The sequence below is a fragment of the Glycine soja genome, chromosome 19 (genome assembly GCF_004193775.1).
Source record: "Glycine soja cultivar W05 chromosome 19, ASM419377v2, whole genome shotgun sequence".
Lineage (NCBI taxonomy): Eukaryota > Viridiplantae > Streptophyta > Magnoliopsida > Fabales > Fabaceae > Glycine > Glycine soja.
Window position 1 is genome coordinate 48787141 of NC_041020.1, and position 22142 is coordinate 48809282.

At 32.5% G+C, this 22142-nt stretch overlaps 5 protein-coding genes across 7 annotated transcripts; 3 read left to right on the forward strand and 2 right to left on the reverse strand.

The window, feature by feature from the left end:
* Window positions 1-1457: 1457 nt before the first annotated feature.
* On the reverse strand, window positions 1458-3671 carry LOC114398089 (trafficking protein particle complex subunit 6B-like). The gene is made up of 4 exons (XM_028360232.1): window positions 3391-3671; window positions 2944-3061; window positions 2622-2853; window positions 1458-1851 (listed from the first exon to the last, which is right to left on the reverse strand). The coding sequence occupies exons 1-4, from the start codon at window positions 3540-3542 to the stop codon at window positions 1823-1825; spliced, it is 531 nt and encodes a 176-aa protein (XP_028216033.1). The 5' UTR covers window positions 3543-3671; the 3' UTR covers window positions 1458-1822.
* Window positions 3672-4907: 1236 nt separating this feature from the next.
* Window positions 4908-7252, forward strand: LOC114400098 (acyl carrier protein 1, chloroplastic-like). 2 transcript variants are annotated; one of them, XM_028362381.1, is made up of 5 exons: window positions 4908-5063; window positions 5605-5715; window positions 6148-6150; window positions 6496-6618; window positions 6749-7252. In XM_028362381.1, exons 1-5 carry the CDS (start codon window positions 5001-5003, stop codon window positions 6872-6874), a joined length of 426 nt encoding a protein of 141 aa, XP_028218182.1. In that variant the 5' UTR covers window positions 4908-5000; the 3' UTR covers window positions 6875-7252. The 2 variants fall into 2 exon arrangements, with proteins under 2 accessions (XP_028218182.1, XP_028218183.1); XM_028362382.1 differs by lacking the exon at window positions 6148-6150.
* LOC114400097 lies at window positions 7131-10143 on the reverse strand. Its single transcript, XM_028362380.1, has 6 exons — window positions 9731-10143; window positions 8312-8503; window positions 7880-8042; window positions 7700-7802; window positions 7524-7605; window positions 7131-7438 (listed from the first exon to the last, which is right to left on the reverse strand). Exons 1-6 carry the CDS (start codon window positions 10016-10018, stop codon window positions 7361-7363), a joined length of 906 nt encoding a protein of 301 aa, XP_028218181.1. The 5' UTR covers window positions 10019-10143; the 3' UTR covers window positions 7131-7360.
* A 2027-nt stretch (window positions 10144-12170) lies between these two features.
* Window positions 12171-14378, forward strand: LOC114398908 (neurofilament heavy polypeptide-like). The gene is made up of 6 exons (XM_028361004.1): window positions 12171-12485; window positions 12590-12640; window positions 12739-12792; window positions 12880-12933; window positions 13404-13801; window positions 14234-14378. The coding sequence occupies exons 1-6, from the start codon at window positions 12171-12173 to the stop codon at window positions 14376-14378; spliced, it is 1017 nt and encodes a 338-aa protein (XP_028216805.1).
* Window positions 14379-16224: 1846 nt separating this feature from the next.
* LOC114398183 (coiled-coil domain-containing protein SCD2-like) lies at window positions 16225-21594 on the forward strand. 2 transcript variants are annotated; one of them, XM_028360350.1, is made up of 11 exons: window positions 16225-16603; window positions 16819-16884; window positions 17004-17084; window positions 17179-17239; window positions 18117-18224; window positions 18375-18490; window positions 19347-19416; window positions 19660-19701; window positions 20201-20241; window positions 20970-21096; window positions 21292-21594. In XM_028360350.1, exons 1-11 carry the CDS (start codon window positions 16451-16453, stop codon window positions 21411-21413), a joined length of 987 nt encoding a protein of 328 aa, XP_028216151.1. In that variant the 5' UTR covers window positions 16225-16450; the 3' UTR covers window positions 21414-21594. The 2 variants fall into 2 exon arrangements, with proteins under 2 accessions (XP_028216151.1, XP_028216152.1); XM_028360351.1 differs by having other exon boundaries at window positions 16576-16603; window positions 16819-16903.
* The last annotated feature ends 548 nt before the right edge of the window (window positions 21595-22142 follow it).

Here is a 22142-nt window from a genome sequence, read left to right on the forward strand (position 1 = left end):
GTCTCTTCTTTCTATCCATTTTGTCCATTTAAAAAATGGAAAAAAATTGAAGTTGTGTGATAAGCATGAAATTAAATAAAACTTTAAAGGTATAATATGAAATATACTTCAAAATTCATGCGAAATTTAAGTATATATGATCTTCTATACATACACACACAATTACTTTGCATATATTATTAAATACTTGATTCTTACTAGTTACTATCTCAAATGATTACTTTCAAAAGTAACTTAAAAACTTCTTAACGGAATATCATATGAAGAAAATATAATTTTTTTTGGCTTAAATATATTTTTTACTCCTGAAAAAAGACCATTTTCATTTTACTACCTAAATTTTAATTTTTTTCATCTAAGTATCTAATATTTTTGTATGTTTCACTGTAATACCTACATTAGTTTCATTTTGTGAAGTGATGACATAACAGACGAAATATCATGTCATTAGCACCTAATCACTAAGACGTCAACAAATTTTTCACATCATTTTTTATTATTTAAATTATTTAAAAAAATCCAATTTTTATATTTTATTAACTAATAAAATTAAAAAGAAAACTTGAGCTCCCTTTTCGAATCCTTAGGGAGGCATTTGGGTGTTGCTGCAGATTTTGAACCCTAAGGGAGGCTTTTGGGAGACTTTTAGGAATTTCAAACCCTAAGGATATCTTTGTTGATGGTTGAAAGGATGAATGAAAAAGGTGGGTCGTCATTGTCATTGAAGATGTGAGAGGAGGCGGAGAGAGGGAGGTTATCAGAGAAGAAGCATAAGTCGATGGAGTAACAAGTTCTACCGCGAATGGTGACAATGATGGTAAATCGTGCTACGAAGATGAGGACGACAATGAAGAAAAGACGAACTAGAACGACCCGCAAGGGGTTGTGTTTCGGTGTGGGTGGCTCCACGGATTGTTGAGATGTAACCACGAAAGAAGGAGAAGAAAGAAAGAAAGAGTGAGACTAAGAGAGGGGTATGGTTTGAAAATTGACTCTAGTTTCAAGGCTAAAACCAGAAACTCATGTTTCACTTCACACCACTGATTTTGAGAAATGACATCGAAAAATCATTCAGTGGTACAAACTAGAGGGTGATTGTTGTTTTGCCAAAGTGCAGAGAGAATGATAACGTGTTAGTGATTAGGTGTTGATGAGGTAACACTTCATCTATCACTTCATAAAATAGGACTAACGACAGATATTATAGTAAAACATGAAAAAATCGGATACTTAGATGGAAGAAATAAAGTTTAGGTTGTAAAATGAAAATGACTTATTTTTTAAGTATGAAAAACATATTTAAGTCATTTTTCTTGTCTTAATTCTCTAATTCATCGGGGGAAAGAGACCCTAATTAAACTGGAGTTCGACCAAAAAATTATTTCTGTCAAAAATCAAACTTAGGTAAGTAAAATCTGACCAAGAATATAATTTAAATATGTAAATTTAAGCTAGTCTTGTAAAAAAGCCAGGCTCGATCAAATTGGCGATCAAATAAGTGGTACAAGTTTTAAAAGGTTAACATTCATTCCATACAAGAGCAACAACATTACAATGATAGGAATTCTCCGAGTCTTTCCACAGTACAATAATTCGATATTATCGTACCCTCCATAGAATCTGCATCTGAAAGAACCAAATCCTCATTTATCAAAATACAACCTCAGGAGCCCTTCCTACACAGCCCAGTCAACAACATTTAATATAGTTTAAATCTCGTAAAGAAACATTCCCCACTCGAGCATTTTACGACAAAAGAGCTTGCAGACATCAAAGCAATGTTAATGCTTCCCCTCCCATCAGTAATACAGCTATGAACCCTTCAAGCTTTTATACGGACCACAAATGAACCTGCTCAATGATGTAAAACAAGAGATTGATCACAGCAACTCATGCAAAGAAGACAATTTTATACGCAAACAGAATTAGGGAATGCCTTGTTATTCAAGATAGCATGTTTCATATGTTATGCAAGATATCCATGTATATAGGTTTGGGTTCTAAATAGACTTAGTGGAGACTATTTCCTAGACTGATGTTAATTGAGTGCAACTTCCTAGCCACTATTAATCATGAGAACTAAATGCGTTTTATTTGTGATACATAAATCTACTACTAGAAAACATCTGGCTTGGCCATAGACTACGACAAATAGCAGTAAGTCAGATGGTTTTCATCCAAACAGCAGGGAGAGAATCATATTTCCAGCTACTAAACATGAAACTAGGGTTTCAAACCTTTTGACTGAATGAAAGGGCGCAACATTGAGAGAGATTTATCCCCAAAACAAACATCAGATAATGCAGCAAAAGGGAGAAAAAAGGATTTCTAACACCCTGCTATAAGCCATGTATGCAACTTCCTCAAATGGAAAACTCACTGCAATCTGAAAAATATAGAAGCCAGATGCCAGAACACAGTGCTGCATCACTATAGCATCGTGATTACACACGATTGAGAACTATGGATAATCATTATGGCTTTAACCTGACTTAGAAGGATAAATAACTAATGCATCCAGAAAACATCCATGATAAAAAAGGTTTCTCTATCCCTAAAAAGACGTCTCTAAACTGTGAGAGAAAAGAGAGAGAGAGAGAGGGAGAGAGAGAGATACACACATGCAGGAAGGTTTGATATATCCGCAGAAACTGCACAAGGAATTCCCAAGTTGGAAAGAGCTCCTCTAATGATCCCACAGGGGAAATAAAGATGCATGCTCATTGCTTGTGCTGCCTTGCTTTCAGCTGTAGGTGAAGTAATATCTTCAAGTGGACTAACATTATCAGTGGATGGATCAATTGACATCCGTGCAAGCCAGCGAAATTTATTATCTTGCAATACAAATGTGCCCTACAACAGAACCAAATACACCTTAATCAAAAACTATATATATATATATATATATATACCACCCATAAGGGATCAGAGCTCTGAACTCACCCTATGGTTTGTCTTCAAGTTGTCAATCTGCTTCTTGAAGAGCTCAGACCAAAAATCCTTGCAGATGAACTTGATGGCCTCGAGATGATCCGTGAACCGAGGCCGCTCCATGGTATACCTAACAACAAACCACAATTTTACTAATTCAATCAAATTTCATGATAATTCCCTTTAGAGAGTCATCATGTAGAACTACATTACATCATTACAAAGTTAACCTACCCAATCAAGTGACGTTAAAAGTTTATCGAGAAAGCACGCGATAAGCCTAAATTTTATCTTAGTTAATTAGGTTTTAGTTTGATTTGGGGGCTTATAAGTATAATTGCATAAACTATCAAAATTCAGTGTAACTATATCGTAGTTTTTTCAGCACAGATCTCTCGATGAAGAAATAGAATAAAAATGAAGGTAGAAAGATCGAAATATTAGGGGGTTGGAAACAACCTTTCAGAGAGCTGGTGACCGACCTGATATCCAATGGCCTCGATCCTGCGTGCGGCGAGTTCAGGCTTGTTGGCATAGAATCGATTGCAATAGCACGCCACCATCTCCGTCAACAAGCTATCAACGCAACTCTCTGATACTTCCCGAACCATTCTCTCTCTCTCTCGCTCGCTAATCTATGGAAAATGAAAGAATCAGGATTCAGGAATATCACTATACACTCTCAATCTCATTAGTCATACTATACCCATCGTCTTGCTTGCTTCCCTTGCCTCGCTCGCATCAGAATAGAAATTACTGCACTTAACTTTGGGCCTCGAATCTATGATCCAAGGGATTCTATATTCAATTCCTTTTTCCTCTTCGCACCTGCTGTTCATTTCTTTTTTATTTTACATTTTTTTAGGATTAATTTTGTTTGGAATATAATTTTGGAAAGTTGTGATATACTTGAGGGAATAGGTCAGACTGCTCGAGAGGGCAATGGTCTAGAATACATTAGGCTCAAGCTAGACTAGTTTTTTTTTTTTCCTTTCCAGAAAATAAAGTAAGTTAAGGCTTTTATTAAGAACTATTTAAATAAAATAATAAATTACTCTTGCACTCCATGTGTTTTATGCGAATTGTGCACAAATTTAAATGTTAAACATATTGACCTGTATAAAGATTTAAATTTAAGCTTATAAGTTTATTGAAAGATAAATTGTAAATGTTAGGTTAGACTTTAACACATGCTTATATAGTTATACCACGTAAACAAGTTCAACTTGATTCTTATAAAGTCTAGCATACTTTTGTTCACCATTATCATGGTGTAATTATCATAAAATAGACCTTTACAAAAAAAATTGTAGCCTAGACGTTTGCAAAAGACCTTTAATTGGAAAAAAGATCAAGCTTAGGCCATGTACTATTAAGCAAGATCATACAAGCCTAATAAAGATTAGTCAGGTTTAGCTCATTTTTACCAAAAAATAACTATATTGCAAAAATTAGTTTCACGATATATAAAAGAATAACTATATTACAAAAATTAGTTTTTAAAATATAATAAAGTTGAATATCATACGAACTACTTTACATAATATAATTTTTACATAATTTTTTTTGTATAGTATTTGTTTGAGTTACCAAAACTTTCCCTTTACATATTTAACATAGCTACATTTTCAGAATTTGAACTCAAAACATCTACTAGTTGATCTATGTGGAGATATAAGATTGATTAGCTAATTAAGAAAGAAGAAAAAAGGAAAAGATTGTGGATTTCATTATACTACTAATAAAAAATAACAATTAAAATTTACTGATAATAAAAAGTTGATCAACATGCTGGTATTTTAAAATATTTTTATTTAAGAAAAAGTAGGGGTGTGAAGGAAAAATAAATAAATAAGCAAACGTCTGTAAAAAGAAAGAAGCATGTGTAAAGCCCAGCCCAAAGGAAGGGGTACTTGAGATTCGGAATCCAAAGAGAGGACTCTTTCCTGCAGCCAACAATCACGGGGCTACTATATATACTCTCCCCTCACACTTTTCGTGTTCTCCGCCACCCTCTTTCCTTTCTCCATTTTTTCTTCAGCGCCTTTGCTACTTCGCAACACACCACAATGGCCACCAATGCACTCGCTGGCACATCTCTCTCCATGCGATCTCTCCTTCCTCAAACACAGGTATTGTTTTCCCTTCCTCTTTTCATAAATCATAACCACTAGTACTATGTGCTTCGCACTGCCTCTTCTGTTCATTACTTCGCCGCACCTTTTACTCCTCACGACCAACCACTCGATGAGGTGATCAGATTCTCATGTTTCGCTTTCTAGGACATGATTTAGATGTATTTTCTCCGTGATTTATCATTTTATCTTCACTTTTACTAATTACTGATTGTACTCTACTTTCTGTCAATTTTAATTGTAAAATGTAAAAAAAATAAAAAAATTTGGGGTTTTATACGTGCTTAGACTTGCAAATTGCCGAGCAAGTTTCTATTTCCCCCCGATTTTAACTAACACCACTACTTTGTTAGTGATGAGTGATGAGAGCTGGACAGAAACTGATTTTTTTTAACATTCTGTACACATTAATAGTGCTCTCTTAGAAGTTTTTGCTTGAAATTTTTTGAAAAAACTTTGATATCTTGCAAAGTTACAATTTTTTTTTATTGTTTTATTTTTATTTATGAGCTTTGAATGGGTGGAATTTTTTGAACAGGCATTTACCTCAATTTCTGGCCTGAGATCTGCTTCAATTTCCAGCTTTGGGAGAAAGAATGTTTCTTTTAGCTTGCAGCCACGCTCGATTCGCCTTAAAATTTCCTGTGCTGTAAGTAGCCAGTGCAATATATGATTTTTTTTCTTCATATTTTTGGGATTGATTTTTGCTTGCATGGTTATCAAATCACTGTATTTTTAGACTTCTTGAGTCTATAGCTGATAGGAATTTTCTCGAGTGGATTGTTCTTCATGAAGTCACTCTGTTTGAAGCAGTCTGATAAATGATTGAGAAAATTTGTGATGTGAAAAGTAAAATGGTTTGCGTAGTTTATCACATGAGATCACACATCCTTATTTTAGTAAATTAGGGTGCTCCTTGGCCTCAATTAACCCTTGGTTCTGCACACAATATAGTGACCTGCATAAATTCCATGCTTTGTGAGAAAAATAAATGGTTTTAACCGAAGAAAAAACAATTATAACTTGTAAGAACTTCCATAAACTACTTTTTGTTTGCTTTTATGTGGATATTGCTGCAAAGGCCGTTAACCAAATATGTCCACGCATTGAATTAATCCATATTTTAACAAATCTACTCTACAAATCACAAATGCGATGCTATTTGTGAAAATATATTTTTGCTCCCGTCTCCACCAATGTAAATAGATCCAGTAATGCTTCGTGTGTTTAAGATTTAGGAACAGTGTAAACAACCATACGATGAAAGTTATTTTTTTTGGTTATGACTAAAAGTTCTGGAAGGCAATTTTTCATGTATGTGGTGGTTAGAATGTGAGAAAAACGTGCCATAAATTACCTGGACTTGCCTTCTCTTTCTTTTTGCGGGTATATTTGCTTTTTCCATGCTTATGTAAACACTTTGGAGCAGGCTAAACCAGAGACAGTAGAGAAGGTGTGCAAAATAGTAAAGAAGCAGCTGGCTATGCCTGAAACTGATGTTGTGACGGGGGAGTCAAAATTTGCAACTCTTGGTGCTGATTCCCTTGACACGGTAATCAGAAACATCATCCCAGCGCATAACATATTTCCCATTAATGTTCATTTCATATATCTACCATCTTACATATGCCATGACACTTAATTGAATGATTGTGGGTTTCCTTTAAATACATGCCTTCTAGGTTGAGATCGTGATGGCACTTGAGGAAGCATTTGGTATTGCCATTGAAGAGGACAGCGCACAGAGCATCGCTACTGTTCAGGATGCTGCAGATCTTATTGAAGAAATCGTTCAGAAGAGTTCTTAGAGTAAACATGTACCTGAAGGTTTGTGTAAAACAGGAACTCATTATAGTCACCATGCCGATCAATATTTATGGTGTGGGGGCAATTGAGTCTCGAGTGTTTTAGTTGTGAACTCTGTTGTTGCGTGATTAAACAAGTCTGAGAAGAAAAACAAATTAGTCCAACCTTTTGTTTGTTTCTGGAAGTTAGTTATATTAAGTTGTGTTTTTTGCATTAAGGGGGTTTTTGTCAGTGATATGTACTAGAGGTAGATTTATGTCAATGATATATGTTAATTTTATTCAGTCTCATATCTAGCTAAATAATTAGACGAGAACTCCATGTACGTTTGACGTCAGGTCTATATTGAGGTGCTTACAAATAAACATCTTTTTATACAATATTCCGATCTGCTAACACAGTTATTTTATTTACATAATATGTCCTGATCAGAGTTCCCTGCGATGAGTATTCTGAGGCAACACGTCAATTTAATAGCTGATACATCATCACTCCCAGTCCGTGTCGAAGAAACCCGCATCTTTCATCTCAGAATAATACACATTTTCCAAATGGAAATTTTCCTCCTGAAATACAAAAACAATAGTCAGGCCAGTACGTGGAATTGTCTTTAAACAATAATAAAAAGTTAAAAAAAAAAACGACATTAACCTGGAAAAAGTCTGCTAGGAATGTTGTATACAAAAAGGGAAGATAAAATGCATGGTAAAAGACAACAGTGACACGATACAACCTGTGAACAAAAAGTAAAGAAGGCCTTAGAAAAAGATGCCAAAGAAAAACAGCTCATAACGGATGTTTCCTTCTCAGTTATATAAGAATCTAACCAGAAAGCAAACGCAGCATGGGTACCAGCAAGGCCACAAGCAAGTGTCGCAATCGCATTAAAAATGAACATGATAGCAACATACTTGTAAAAGGCAATTTTTGCTGCATGAAAGAAAAGGAAATTAAGCAATTAGAAAATAAGTTAAAACATCATGTAATAGTCCCGTCAATTGGCTCACCAGGCAACGTTTCTTTCCATCCGGAATGGTACATAAACATTATGAAGCCATAAACAGCAGTGAGCAACAGCTTGTGGACAACCCACAAGTTCCACTTCCCATGATGAGTATGATCATTGCTGTCGACGAATAAAGGGATCCCAAATACAAATAGATATATAGCCTAACAAGAAAAAAGGTGCAATTATTTTTCTATTACATGATGCAGTGCCAATGAGAAAATTGAAACCCGCAATCAGCTTTTCATTTGCTAAGCAGAAATCCATAATTCCATATCCATCCCACAGTTTATTTGGCATGGAAAAACAAGTTAATTTGGCTAGTGAGAGAACACTGATGTGTTTTCTTCACTCTACCTACCGTTGGTCACAATGATATCATAAATTTAAATAAGGAAAAGCAGACTTGTAGTAAAAAACAAAGTTGAAATACCTTGAGCAGAATATCCAAACCAACAACGAGCGTTGAGATACCAAAAGTTCGTTTCATTGCTTCTAAGCCGCCAGCATTATTTCCTTGAAGTAAAAAAGCCAGCAAGCTCACTTCCAAAAACAGCATTCCGGAAGTAGTAAACAAGGATAACAAATTCCATGTCAACTCTCTCCCAGACGTGCACTCCCATGCCTGATTCACCAAAAATCAAATAAAGCATATAATCACTCACCACTCTAGCTCAAGTCAAGGTATAGAAAATCCTAGTAAATTAGAAAAAATCAAAATACAATGCATATAGAACTAGGTCCTGTTTGAATAAACTTTTCGGGTCTAATTACTTATTTGTTTCCTATATTTACACTATTTTACGTGTTGGTTCCTGTACCTAAAATTTATCCGTTTTAGCCCCTACACATACATGCATTTTTTTATAGTGTTTAAGTCCCTTTGTCAAGCATCTCTTACCTACATTAGGTAAAACGCCACAAAATAGAAATGAAAAACTGATGATGTAAAACCGCCATAAACTTTCTGGTGGGATAAAATTGCCACAAATTTTAAGCATTTTTTTTAATTTATAAGCCAACTTGGGGAGGTTTATTAACTGCCGAAATATTTATGGTGGTTCTACCAATTTCCATTTTATGGCGATTTTACCTTACAAAATTAAGACACACTTGACTATTAAGTGCATGTTTGGTTTCATATTTCCGAATTGATTCGGAATCCAGAATCGGTTTTGGATACATTTGGTTTTATGTTGAAGAAGAATTTGGAACTGATTATGAATTGAAGCAACTTTTAGTAGATTCTGTTTTGGATCCAAAATTTTATACTAAATTTTACTCCTAACTTAATTTTATAATAAAAACATCCCAACATAAATCACATCACTTCAAAATCAATTTTACAAAGTCAATTCCATTCAAAATCAATTTTTTCAATGTCCATCAAAACTCACACTAAAACTATCAAAAGTGCATGTGTAAGGACTAAAGTAGGTAATTTCTAGGTACAAGGTCCACAGCATAAAGATGGTGCTAGTATAGAAAACAAACGAATAATTAAACCAAGTTTTTAATAAGCACTTACCACGGGGAAAAAAGGTTATAAAATGAATCAATTTTTGTTCATAAATTAAAATTAGCTTATACATAAATTAAGTAGCTTTTCCAAAAGTTAGACTTTAACTTATACCTAATCTAATTTTAAAGCTTAATTCACTTTTATTTTCTTCTCTTTTCATGTAAATGTTTATTAAAAAGGTTATTCAAGCACGAACAAAATAAGTGAAATAAAAATAAAAAAAAATCCCTCTTCCCATGAAAAAGCTTGATGGCAAATGGCACAGAAATGGGCAATTTAAGTTAATAGCAGTCAACTAAAGCGAGTAATTATACATGAACGAAAACGAACCTGGAGGAAACACCAAGCGAGATTGAGCAGAGTAACGAGGCAGAGGCAAAGGTTATACGAAATGATGATATAGGAGCGTGCGAGGGAAACTTTGAGTAAGCTGTGCCTGGCTTGAAGTGCCAAGTAGAAGACGAAGAGGAAGGAGGGGATGATGAGAGTGGCATTGTGCCAGAATCCGTGACATTTGAACAGCCAATCGTAGAATCCGTAGCCAGAAGAAGAAACGTTTGATATCGCATTCACGCCACTTGAATCGGAGACTTGCGTTATCACTGACTGTGGAACCATCTTCCAAAGGGCCAATTGCAGTTGCAGGTGAGAAGGAAAAACCCTAATGCCCTGATTTCGACATGTGAGTGGAGCTTCGCCTTGATTACGCGTTGGCCCACTAGTTCTAACTTCTTTGTCCACTGAATCTCACGATCCCTATCTATTATTATTATTATTACATGAAATTTTTATTTTAGAATTTACTAATTAAAATGTAATTATAATCCAATTAATGATTGAAATGTTGATTTTTACAATATTTATTTAAAAATTATATTAATTTAATATGATTTATAATTACTATTAATTTATAAAGTTAAAAAGTTCATACATTTTACAAATACTGCATAGATGAGAAATCATAGGGGTATCTCAAAAAAGTTAAGAGAAAGAGGATTCAAATTTAAGAAATTAAAATTTTTAATTAGCAGAAATTAAATTATATTAGTATAACTTTGATAATTATTATATTATTTTATAATTTTTAAATGAATAATATTTTCTTAAAATCTACTGTTCAATTTAAAATTTATCACATAAATTATATATGCACAAATTTATATTAATGCAAAATCATTTATTATCTTATTTATATAAATTAAAATTGACGTAATATAAATATTTTAAAATATATTAAAATATAGATCATTTGATTATTTTTTTTATTGTTGTTTAATTTTAATAAAATTTGACACATACGATCTTGAAAAATATAAATATAATTTAATAATTAGATCAATAAAAATCATATTTTATATTAAATTATAAAAATGATTTAATAAACGTCAAAGTTACACCAATGGATGTAATTTGATCTCTTTCCACTTTTAATAATTGTTGATTTCTTAAAATTTATTTTTTGATCATTTTAATGAAAATGTTATTAACATAATTTGTTGATAAATCACTTAATATAATCTCCTATTATAAGTTCTATAGATGAACCACTTATGAGTTTCTCCATCATAGACATATCCTAAAGATAAAGGAGTTAAAAAAAAATGTAAAGACAAAAAATAGACTTCATCTTTATACCTTTATAATTGATATAAATTATTACATTTATTTTTATTTATAAGACCTGATTTTAAACTTGTTTGTTTATTTAAATAAGACTCAATCTTATTATTTTATGCATTAATTATTTATAGACTAAAAATATTTTTAATTAAATAAGAGAAAGATTATAGTAACATATATTTAAAATAGAAAGAAGCATTAATTATAATGATATTTTTGGAAAAATATATAAATTTATTGCTATCAATTAAAATAATTATTTTTCTTAATCTTAATGAATTAATAATGTAAGAGTTGGATGAATTCTTATTATTTTTATCTACAAGAATAAAACTTTGATATCAAAATATCCACGTCGCATGCTATTTATTTAACTAATGTGAGACCTCCTTGCTTGGTATGAACTATTGTTAGTTGTCATGTAAAAAATTTACACTAAAACTGCATATAATTAAGTTCGTATAAATATGTGCTGAAAATGCCTTGCTAATGCTCCTTTTGTTTTTTGTTTCTTTTTCTGGATAATGCTCCTATTGGTCGATCGTGCTAATTATTTAATTACAAGACAGTTATATTATTCTTTTTTTGACAAACCAGTTATATATTATGCATGCTGCATTTTTTACGATAATATTTTTTATAAGGCAGTTATAATATTCTTGCTAATTTATAGTTAATAAATGTAAATGAGTAACGAGTAATACATAACAAATACTACAATTTTTTCGTTACATGAAGTTGGAAGACGGTTACAAACATTCAGGGCAGCATCCACGTCACACCTCCCAGCCTCTAACTCCACAATAGCAGGACACCACTCCAACACCCTTCCACTCCTCATTTCATTTTCTTCTGTCTCGCTTTTCTTGTAACAATTAATGCCTCTGTGATATAGAAAGAAAAAAATAATTGCGAATGATTAATATAGGTTAGGCTAAAGAGAGATCCATGAATTCGGACACCAATTTTTTCTGGATTCTTCCTATTTTGAAATAACTTCCTCTTCGAGGAGATATAACTACCACTCACTCATAGACAAAAGCAAGTTTCACCAAAACTTCATATATGATCCATATGCATGACAATGTCATCAGTGTTTTATTTATGATGTTTATTTTTTTTCTTTTTTTTTTTTTGTTTGGTTTTGTAGATGGATCGGAGGAGAATGTACGATAGGCAGAACAGCTCTCCAGGGACGCCGTCCTCGCCGTCCTCGCCGGTGAATGTGATATCGCCGCTGCACCGCCACGCGCGCGCAGGTTCCACCGGCTCCGCCATGACCAACGTCCGGAGAGCGCAGAACAACGCCACCAAAGCCGCCGCGCAGAGACTTGCGCAGGTTATGTCGCAAACCGACGACGATGACGAAGACGAGGACGACGTTCCTCTTGACTATTCCGCGATCGCTGGCAGCGGAGGTATTGGTCTCGGCGGCGGAAGACCAATGCCAACTCGCTCTCCCATGGTAACTTTATATTTAACCGCATTTTTTAATTGCTTGCTTGTATTTATATTCCTTTTGAATTGAACGTGCTTCGAATTTGATGTTGTTGTTGATGTTCTTATTAGGCAGTTCGGAGCGTTCAGGATGCTGCATCTGCAAGGTCGCGGTCACCAATGGTAATTCCGTTTCTCTCGGCCTTTGAATTATCAGATCAAGATCACAGTGCTGCTTTGTTTGAAAGTTTGTTTCCGACTTTCCCTGTTGTTTCTATTAGCCAGTTCGCGCTGTTCAAGAACAACCTCCATCTGCGAGATCACGTTCCCCCGCGGTAACTGCATTTTTCGTTGCAAGTGGAATGCTTCTTAATTTGAATAACAAGTTGACGAAAACTTTTTATTTACTTTGTTAATTTTAGTCAGTTCGCTCCGTTCAAGAACAACCGCCATCTGCTAGATCGCGTTCCCCAGCGGTAATTACCTTTTTTTTTTTTTTTGGAATGATCATGTATATTTTCACAATATTATTTTAATACACTCTCATATTTTCATTCTAAACAACTTATACCTTTAAATAATCTTATCATGCACATAGGATTCTCTACTATTTCCTGAAATTAATGTTTGAAAATCACAAAATTATGTCATCTCATTGGATAAGAGTGTGAAACTTGCATTTACCTTGTAGATTCATTCTAATTAAATTTAGGAATTTAGATTTTTACTATGATATCTTGAAGAATCTACTAATTTTGGTAGTTATTTTTTAGGCTGATAGTTGAATGAGTCTGAATGGGAAAGAGTTTTTCAATGTACCAAAACCCTTAAATTTCATATGATAGCATATAACTCTTTTAAATTTATACATCTACTAATTAGTAATGTTGAATGATTATTAATCGGAACAAGTTGATGAGACTTTGATTTTATTGATTTGTATTAGTCAGTTCGCATCGATCAAGAACAGCCACGATCTGTGAGAGGCATGTCGAGTGTTCGATCATATGCATCTTCAAATGCTCTAGCTGAGCAACCTCCACCTCGGACACCCACTCTAATGAATAACGCAGAGCAACAACCACCTTCTGCTCGTTCAACGCCAGCAAACCGAACCCTAGAATTGTCTCCCTCCGCTCGCACTACAATAATTACACGGTCGCCTCAACCCAGTAGTGCCAACAATGATCAGCCTCCCTCTGCTCGCTCAACCTCTGGCCGTCCCAGTGGACTTTCTAAGGTGGTTCCCATGGTGCCGCCTAGTGTACCTATTACACTCAGACCAGCCTCTTCTGTTGGTGTTCCTCCCTCTGAGCCTCTTCTTGATATTAGAAAAGACAAAAGGTATGCTGCTGCCTGCTCCTGTTCTTATTTGCTTTTACATTTCTTTTCCAAGAAAATATTAGACACTATGGATTCATCATATGCTTCCTCTTCGTGGTTCTTTTCTGCATTTATGTAAAAATATGACTTATTTACTCTTTCAGTTCCAATTAATGTATAGGAGAAATGTCAGCCCACTTCTTACACTCTTTTTACAACTCATAAAGTAAATTTTCATGTTAATTAGACTATGTGGTCCTAGTCAGGCTCCACGTGACATGTAATCATATTTTTCAATATGAAAAAGAGTTAATAATGGTCACATGTAGATTGGTTCAAAATGAAGATTGGTGAGGAGAATACTATATAATAATTTCTTCACTAAAAGAGAGATATCTTAGGTTATTTAGTATATCATACATGTGATGCTATGTGCTTTTTATGACCATGTAGATTGTCACTTGATCTGGGTAGTATGAAGGTAAGGGAAAATGCCAATCAGCAGCAGCGTCCTACTAGTCATGAGCTTGAGGATGAGGTAGTAAACGGGTCCATGTTGGACACTCGATCTAATTATTATGTTCATGCATGCCTTTGAAGTCCTTTTCTCATAGATGATTAGTTTCAGTGTCACTAATCAAGCTACCCGCTCTGTATTTTTACTTGTTCCTTCCTCCCTTTCGTCCCCCTTTAACTTAACTGCACTTGAATTTCTTAATTTTCAACTGCGTCGGCCATGCATGGCTGTTGTCTCTTTTCAGGAATCTACTAATGAGATGTGAAAATTTTAATGCAGCTTGATATGTTACAAGAAGAAAACGATAATTTGGTCGATAAGGTGATAAAATACGTTAGTTTGAGTAATATCTTTTCCTTAGACATCCAAGTTTTGAGATTCTAGCAGGGTGTTTGTAAAAGAAATCGTGTGACCTCTGTTTTCTTGATTTCAAATGTAGGGACGTTCAGTTCATATTTTGATATCGATAAAGTAACTTCTTTTTAGTTTCAGATATAATTTGGGCTATAAATTAGATGTAACTTAATTAGCACTGTCATGTGAATATTGCTGCTGTCTTTTAAAAATAATAATACGGCTGAAGGCTGATAACATGAAGTTGTTCATGATAAAAATGATTTTGTTTTAATATACACATTCTTTTTTTGCCACACCATTTTGATACGTGTATCCACAGCTTCGACTTGCAGAAGAGAAGTATGAAGAAGCTGAATCAAGAGTTAGGCAACTAGAACAACAGGTAATACGTGGCAATGTTTGTCAGCTTATTGCCTTACTGCACATGTGAACCACTAGGAACGTGCTAGTATAACAACTTGGATGTGGTTATAGGTTTAAACATTAGTACCATTGTTTCCCCAAAAAGAAAATCTAATGCACAAGCATATACATGCGATGTTCATATCAGCTGGGGACGCGTAATCTAAGGTTGTGGAACAAAATTTGAAACCGGTTATTTGTCGAAGTAAATATGAATTAGGAAATTGTCATATGCTCCTTCTTTACAACAGAACGATAAAAATGAAATTTGTCTAAGATGGTTGCAATTTTTATGGATAATTGTTACATTTTAGATGCAAAATTATAATGTTATTCTAGTACCTAGGCGCAGAGATATTATTAGGCGGTTATGGACTATATAATCCCTAATTAATCATCAAATGACGTGTAATCAAGTTTTTTTTGTGTAAATTAAAAAATTTAATTACATATCAAGTAGAGATCGGTTAAGACTATGGACACTTAATGATCTTGGGACTACCAAATAATTTTTTCTAGGTGTTTCCATTGTTCTTGATCTTTGGATAAATAATTTTAGTATATATTTTGACTTCAATTTTGAATGCATAATCAGATTACGTGTAATTTTATAATGACATTTAATACACTAATTTTTTTGAGGTTGGATACCATTCCTCAATTTTGAACTGCATGGTGGGATACATTACCATTAAAAAGGAAAGAGTCTCTTTCACGTTGCTATTTTCTCATGTTTCTTTCTCTGTTTCGTTGGATGGTCCGGCTGGTCGAGTGAATCTATATTTACTAATTATCCATAATTTTTCATATATTTTCGTGTAGGTTGCTACTCTTGGAGAAGGAGTAACTTTGGAGGCTCACCTTTTAAGCAGGCAAGTTTAGCACTAAGACGAGTTGGAGTATGATGCAAGCTCCCCTCCCAGACAAATGACACAACATAAATTTGGATCTCTTCCCAAGTACCACGATAATGTCATGTTAATAGAGAAAAAAGAGAATCAGGCAAAACTAATGGACCCTACTCAAAGAATGATGAATCTTGTTATAATTGTTTGGTATCTTAATCAAAACTAACATGAAAGTATCTCGATCCCTTTAACACCCGTGGTTTGGCTTAAATTTAACTCCACTTACAACTTAGATATGGTTTAAAATAAGAACATTGTTGTCCACTTATAATTTTCTAAATACTCTTTTATGTTCATTAATCATTTTATTTATTTATTTTATGATTCTTTACCTAGATTAAACTTAATCTGCACAAATTATTGAATCCATTTCAATATATGTTTAAATTTTGAAGGAAATCCATCTAAAATTTGATCTGAATGTTTTTCAAGAAAATTATCTACTGCAGCAGAAAAATTAGATGACATTAACAAGGAATTAAGACCATGGTAAAGCCAAGGTTTTTAATGGTTAACTTATGCAACACCATAAGAGATCGGGTAAGTTCTGTTTCTTCCCTAAACCTTTTTTGTATTCTGACATGTCTTGTTGGTTTTAATTTGTTTTTCAGAAAAGAGGCAGCACTGCAACAAAGAGAGGTTTATCTTCTTTTCCTTTCCCTAGCTGACTCTATCCTTTTCTTTATGCATTACATATCCCTACCCTACATAGGAGGATTCTATTCCTCGTAGTTGTGCATATTACTGGCATATTAATTCTTCAAAGAAACAGCAAACCAACCGGTATAATTTTTAACATTTCTCGTAGAAGTAAGATTAGGAAGTTGAATGATGAACATCATGTCCACTTTTAGGCTGCTCTGAGAAATGCATCAAAGAATCATGGAGGTTTTCAAGCAGCGCTTCAGGCGGATGCTGAGGTATCCAGCAACTTACCTTGTACGTTTCATAGAACTGTTTTCAAATTCTGCCATTTTAAGTACGGAGAAATTACATATGTTTATAAAATTCAATTTAAATATCTCATATTTTGTATTAGACTGCAAGGGAGGAGACCGAGTCTGCTTTCGAAAAACTACGGCTTATGACTCAACGAATGATACTCACCCCGGAAGAAATGGTTAGGGTTTAACGTTACTAGTAATGTTTTCATTTTAACAATTTTTTTAAGCACTTTTCTGCATAGTTATGTGATTTTCCGTTTTGTCTCTTAGGAAGAGGTTGTTTTAAAGAGGTGTTGGCTAGCTCGGTATTGGGGTTTATGTGTTCGGCATGGTAAAGTCATCTTATATAATATTAATGGTATCATTTGCTTTTGTTTAAAGATATAATGGATCTAAAATAGGTAACTCGTGTTTGAGAAGGGTAAAATAAATAATCTTAAGCAACTCAGTTTTCAGAGGGGAGTAAAATAAATAATTTTAGATGTTAAGAAGAAATACATAAGAATGTTGTGAAGAAAAACATAAGAATAACATATTTAATAGTAGACAATAAAGATATTTTCTAGACAAAATTTACATTCTTTCTATACTTAATTCATTTTTGTTTTGTTATTTAAGATGCCTTTTACCCGGCAAGGTTGGTTGTTGATGAGAATTTTTTTTTTCATAATTTGTTCTTACAAATTTACAGTATATTCTTACTTTTCAAGTATAGATTTTATCATGTGAAACAACAATAAAACCTTTATCCCACTCAATTTCATCATGTGCACACACCAAAAAATGTAGACCTCGACAAATTTTTAAAAACAAACAAAACAAAAATCAATGCAGTATAAACAGAATATAAAACTATTATTTTAATCCTGCCAAAATTGGGCAACTTGCTTTTTTCAAAATACTACCTACCTGTGTTTTTTTTTAATAGAGAAGTACCTAACTGTTAAATTTATATATTTTGTATACAAAATAAAATGCATTTTCATCTCTATATATGAACTTTCATTTTTTTTTTTTTGTACATAAGAGAAACTTAAAACCGAAAAACACAACAAGAAATGCTAAACAGCATGAACTAAATCATAGCCGAACGCTGCTAGAATATTACGAGGAGGGACCTTTAGAAGCAATTGCTTAGAAACTATACTTTTATTTAAAGAAAAAGGAAAAAATCTCATTACATCTGATGGCTCTGAGATATATCACAGGTATTCATGCTGATATTGCGGAAGCAAAATACAAATACTGGTCTATGTTGGCCCCGAATCCGATTGAAGTTGTATTAGCAGCAGCAGAGAAAGCTAAAGAGGAAACAGGTAACGTTAATTACTTTTTGAATTTCTTTAATTTTCTTGTTTTAGTAGTTTGCTTGTTATCTTTTTTTATTTTTTCCGTCGGTTTCTTACGTAGCTCCTGAAAATAAGTTGGGGTGATTGACTATCCTCCATTTTTGTGCTACACGGTAGACCTCGATGTAGAGGATACAGAAGGTCAACGTGACCTGAAGGAACTTTCTGGAGAGGGAAATATTGAAAACATGCTTTTTGTTGAGCAAGGTTTGCGACAATTGGCTTCACTAAAGGTTTCTATCATATCCTTTTTTCTAGGAAAAAAAAAGTGAACGCATGTCTTTATTGCTTCAAATGATAGTAGATACTCAAATCTGTTTTTCACTTTTTAAATATAATATTATGAATTTAACGTATATTACCTTTCTCCAGAAGAATTTCTTCTTCGTGTCTCATTTAACAAGGTGTCATCAACTCATTGATAATGAAAAGTTGAAAACCCATTAGAATGGACTCAGTGTCGAGAAATTTGCATGAAGTCTTAGTTCAAATCTCATTGTTACTATTGTTAAAAAAAACATTAATAATGTTTATGCGGATATGTTAAAAATACATATATAAAAATATTTCTATGTTCAATCAATAAAAAAAATGTAGAAACTACACAAAGTAGGTTTTTTTCATCTAATATGAATCGAGTTCGAACCTATGAAAATGCGCAACCAAAGATGTATTGAATGATTATCATCACTATCTATACCGATAGAATGTGCTAGCTTCTCTAAATGAGGTTACGTGAGATGCAAGAAACACATGCCAAAATAGGTAATACTAATATTGTTATATATACTTCTTTAAATTGATGTAGCACTTAAACGAAAGAAATAATCAAAATAAAAATTTTAAAAACATAAGTATCAAATAATTTTTTTAAAAATTTATTGTATTAAGATGAAACTCTCAAAAATATAAATGATTAAAATAAATTTTTTAAAATTTAATATATTAAAATAAAAATATTAAAACATAATGAATAAAAGTGATATTTAACTTATAGTATAACATATTTAACCTATATGTGAAAATCTTATTTTAACTCTCCAAAATTTTCTTTTCAAGCTACGTTTCTTCTCTGTGTCTGTTTTAAAGGTAGAAGAAGCATTGGTGGTTGCATTGGCTCAACATAGGCGACCAAATATGTTGAAAGCTGGTTTTTCAGGTGCCAAGTTAAATAATATATACACTAATTTTATAGTTTTTTTAGTCGAACATCAACTTTTCATAATCATATTTGATATCATATACATTATTCATTTATTTTTTTTATCTACATGTGTCAAAAAATAGTTCATATAAACCAAAGGCACATCAAATGTTATTCCAAATTCGTTGTAGAAAAAACATTACTTTTTTTTTGGTGTCCGATATATTTATGTTTTGACTCTTGATTTTTTTGGTGTAGATGACCTAAAACTACCAATTGAAGGGCAGTGTGATGCATTTGGTAAGTTTCTCTTAGTCAATTTGCATTTTCCTAAATCATGTGTGTTAAAAGGTTGATATTTATTGGAGTTATAATATTGTGGACATGTAAGCTTGATAGAGCAGATACTTTGTATTTTCTGGGCACGTCTTGTGTTATTTTAATTAATATCATAGTTTATTTTACCGATAAAAATTTGACAACTTAAATTTACTAATTACAAATTTTAAATATAAGGTAAGATATTTTTTATCCCTCTAATTTTTTTTATTTGATTTTAGTTTCTCTAATTTTAAAATACACCACTTTTAGTCTTTAAGGTAATATTTAATAATATTTATAAAATGTCCAATATTTTATGCTGGGTATGATTTGTCTTCATTGGGTATCATCCTCACAACTTGCTTGTCAGTAACTTGATTCACATTGACACCGTCTACCACCTGAAATGGTAGATAAAAAAATTAATGTTAGATTGATGCTACATACTTCATTTAAAAGATTAGTCTTTTATTTTCAGAATTGAGTCAGGAGGAGGCTGAAGATGTATCCTTTAAACAGGTACATGTAACAATATTTTCATTGTTTTTCTTTTTTCATTCTTTTTCTCCTTTAAATTTTTTGATAATATCCTCCTTAGTCACCCCATCCTCCTCCTAGCTATACTTCTTAAAAAAAATGAAAAATATATTTGTGATCACTTAATTAGGCCTTTCATTTTTAATTTGGTGATATGTAAAGTTTAACTTACAATAACTAAATAGTAGGCTCAGAGCCAACAAACTTCATTCATTTAGTTTCGAAGGTGTTAACAATAGAACAAAGACTTTGAATGTAAAATAGTAACATTTGTTAATGACATTAGGGGCGTGGGGAAGAAAAATTAAGAAAACAAGCAATGAAAATTTGTGTCTTAGAACAAAATTATTGTATATATGACTTTTATCTGCTGAAGCTCAGGTGACTTGGTCAGAGTGAAGGGATCGATAAATTAATATTGAAAATGTGTTTCCAGATAATTACTTGGGAGAATAATGAAGAAAATATCTAGAAATTTAGGAGGCGTTTTGTTTAATAAAATATTTTCCATTCTTTTCAATTCTAATTACAAAAATATCATTTTTATTTTCAGTTTATTTTGTTTTTTAAATTTTCTATACAAACAATAGAGTAAATAGCTTTTTTCTTATTTTCTTTTCTTTTGGGGGTTTATTAAGAAGGTTTCATATTTTATATATATGGAATTTTCTTTTCCAATCTATGGATTTTTGTCTATCATTTTCGTTTAGGCTTGGCTTGCTTACATTTGGAGGAGAGCAAAAAGGCATGAAATAGAGCCTGACATAGCTAATGAGCGTTTGCAGCATTGGATCAATCATAACTCTATGACTCCTACCTCACAAGACGCAGTTGATGGTATTGTCCATCCCTTTCCTCCCATCCATTGTAATTTACTAGCATAAATAATACTTAATTTTCACTTCTAATTACGAAGTGTTCACTTTACTAGTATATTGTGGTTAGTGAATTGATAACCTTCCCTTGCAAATATACATATGTTAATGCTTTTAGTTCGAACATATCGTTAGACTTTATATATCCCTTTTGCAGTTGAACGTGGACTTGCAGAAATCAAAAGGTTGGATATTGAAGCGCAACTATGGGATGAATCTCGTAGAGAATTGGAGGAAGAGATTGGCAATTCAAACATACCCGGTCGTTCTGACTTTTGATATAGTCCAAGTAGATTGTTCCAAAATTTATTCTTTTCACAAACTTTTCTAAAATTGATTTTGTAATTTAGTTACTCTAAAGAGTAGAAGTGAGCCCATCAACCCTTTATAGCTCGCCTTATTTTAGCCCGCTCCAAAATTAGTAAATGTTCAAGTGGATCAATGTCATCAAATTCCACCCTGTTGGACAATTTTTAATTAATAATTTATTTTTAAATAAATAAAATTTAATTAAATGTACTAATTGTTTATATTATCTAATTATAAATTATTATTATTATTATATACAATAAAAATATTTCTAATAACAATCATTTAAAATAATTACTACTTAATAGATAATGTAAAATTTATACCGTACTCTCTAAACTTAAATATAAGAAGAAGAAAAACTCAAGTTTCATGGAAGAAAATACAAACAAAATTTAACTAATTCAACTCTATTTAATGTTATTATTCTAAAAATATCCTTAAGTCAGTTTAAATGTGAGCAACATCTCTAATAAATATGATTTTAGAAAATATTAATTTTTTACATAAGATCAAGAAAAGTAAATGAACTTCATAAACGTGGAGTGTGAAATCAAATATTTTTACTTATATTTGAGTTTATAAGGAATAATACAAAAAAAATACTCTTAATATTTTTTTATAACAACCAAATTAGAAGTTTTACTTTATGATATAAAATCCAATTTGAAATGTCTCTACATTAAAATTCTTTACAAA

Coding starts and splice junctions, on each gene's coding strand:
- LOC114398089 (XM_028360232.1), bottom strand. CDS start 3,542: ATGGTTCGGGAAGTATCAGAGAGTTGCGTTGATAGCTTGTTGACGGAG. Junction 3,062..3,390: donor GGTCACCAGCTCTCTGAAAG/GTTGTTTCCAAC, acceptor GTTTGTTGTTAG/GTATACCATGGAGCGGCCTC. Junction 1,852..2,621: donor TATATCAAACCTTCCTGCAT/GTGTGTATCTCT, acceptor ATCATTGAGCAG/GTTCATTTGTGGTCCGTATA.
- LOC114400098 (XM_028362381.1), top strand. CDS start 5,001: ATGGCCACCAATGCACTCGCTGGCACATCTCTCTCCATGCGATCTCTC. Junction 5,064..5,604: donor CTCTCCTTCCTCAAACACAG/GTATTGTTTTCC, acceptor TTTTTTGAACAG/GCATTTACCTCAATTTCTGG. Junction 6,619..6,748: donor GTGCTGATTCCCTTGACACG/GTAATCAGAAAC, acceptor CATGCCTTCTAG/GTTGAGATCGTGATGGCACT.
- LOC114400097 (XM_028362380.1), bottom strand. CDS start 10,018: ATGGTTCCACAGTCAGTGATAACGCAAGTCTCCGATTCAAGTGGCGTG. Junction 8,043..8,311: donor GTTTGGATATTCTGCTCAAG/GTATTTCAACTT, acceptor TTTTCTTGTTAG/GCTATATATCTATTTGTATT. Junction 7,439..7,523: donor TCCTAGCAGACTTTTTCCAG/GTTAATGTCGTT, acceptor TTTGTATTTCAG/GAGGAAAATTTCCATTTGGA.
- LOC114398908 (XM_028361004.1), top strand. CDS start 12,171: ATGGATCGGAGGAGAATGTACGATAGGCAGAACAGCTCTCCAGGGACG. Junction 12,486..12,589: donor TGCCAACTCGCTCTCCCATG/GTAACTTTATAT, acceptor TGTTCTTATTAG/GCAGTTCGGAGCGTTCAGGA. Junction 12,934..13,403: donor CTAGATCGCGTTCCCCAGCG/GTAATTACCTTT, acceptor GATTTGTATTAG/TCAGTTCGCATCGATCAAGA.
- LOC114398183 (XM_028360350.1), top strand. CDS start 16,451: ATGGTAAAGCCAAGGTTTTTAATGGTTAACTTATGCAACACCATAAGA. Junction 16,885..17,003: donor CGCTTCAGGCGGATGCTGAG/GTATCCAGCAAC, acceptor ATTTTGTATTAG/ACTGCAAGGGAGGAGACCGA. Junction 17,240..18,116: donor GGGTTTATGTGTTCGGCATG/GTAAAGTCATCT, acceptor GATATATCACAG/GTATTCATGCTGATATTGCG.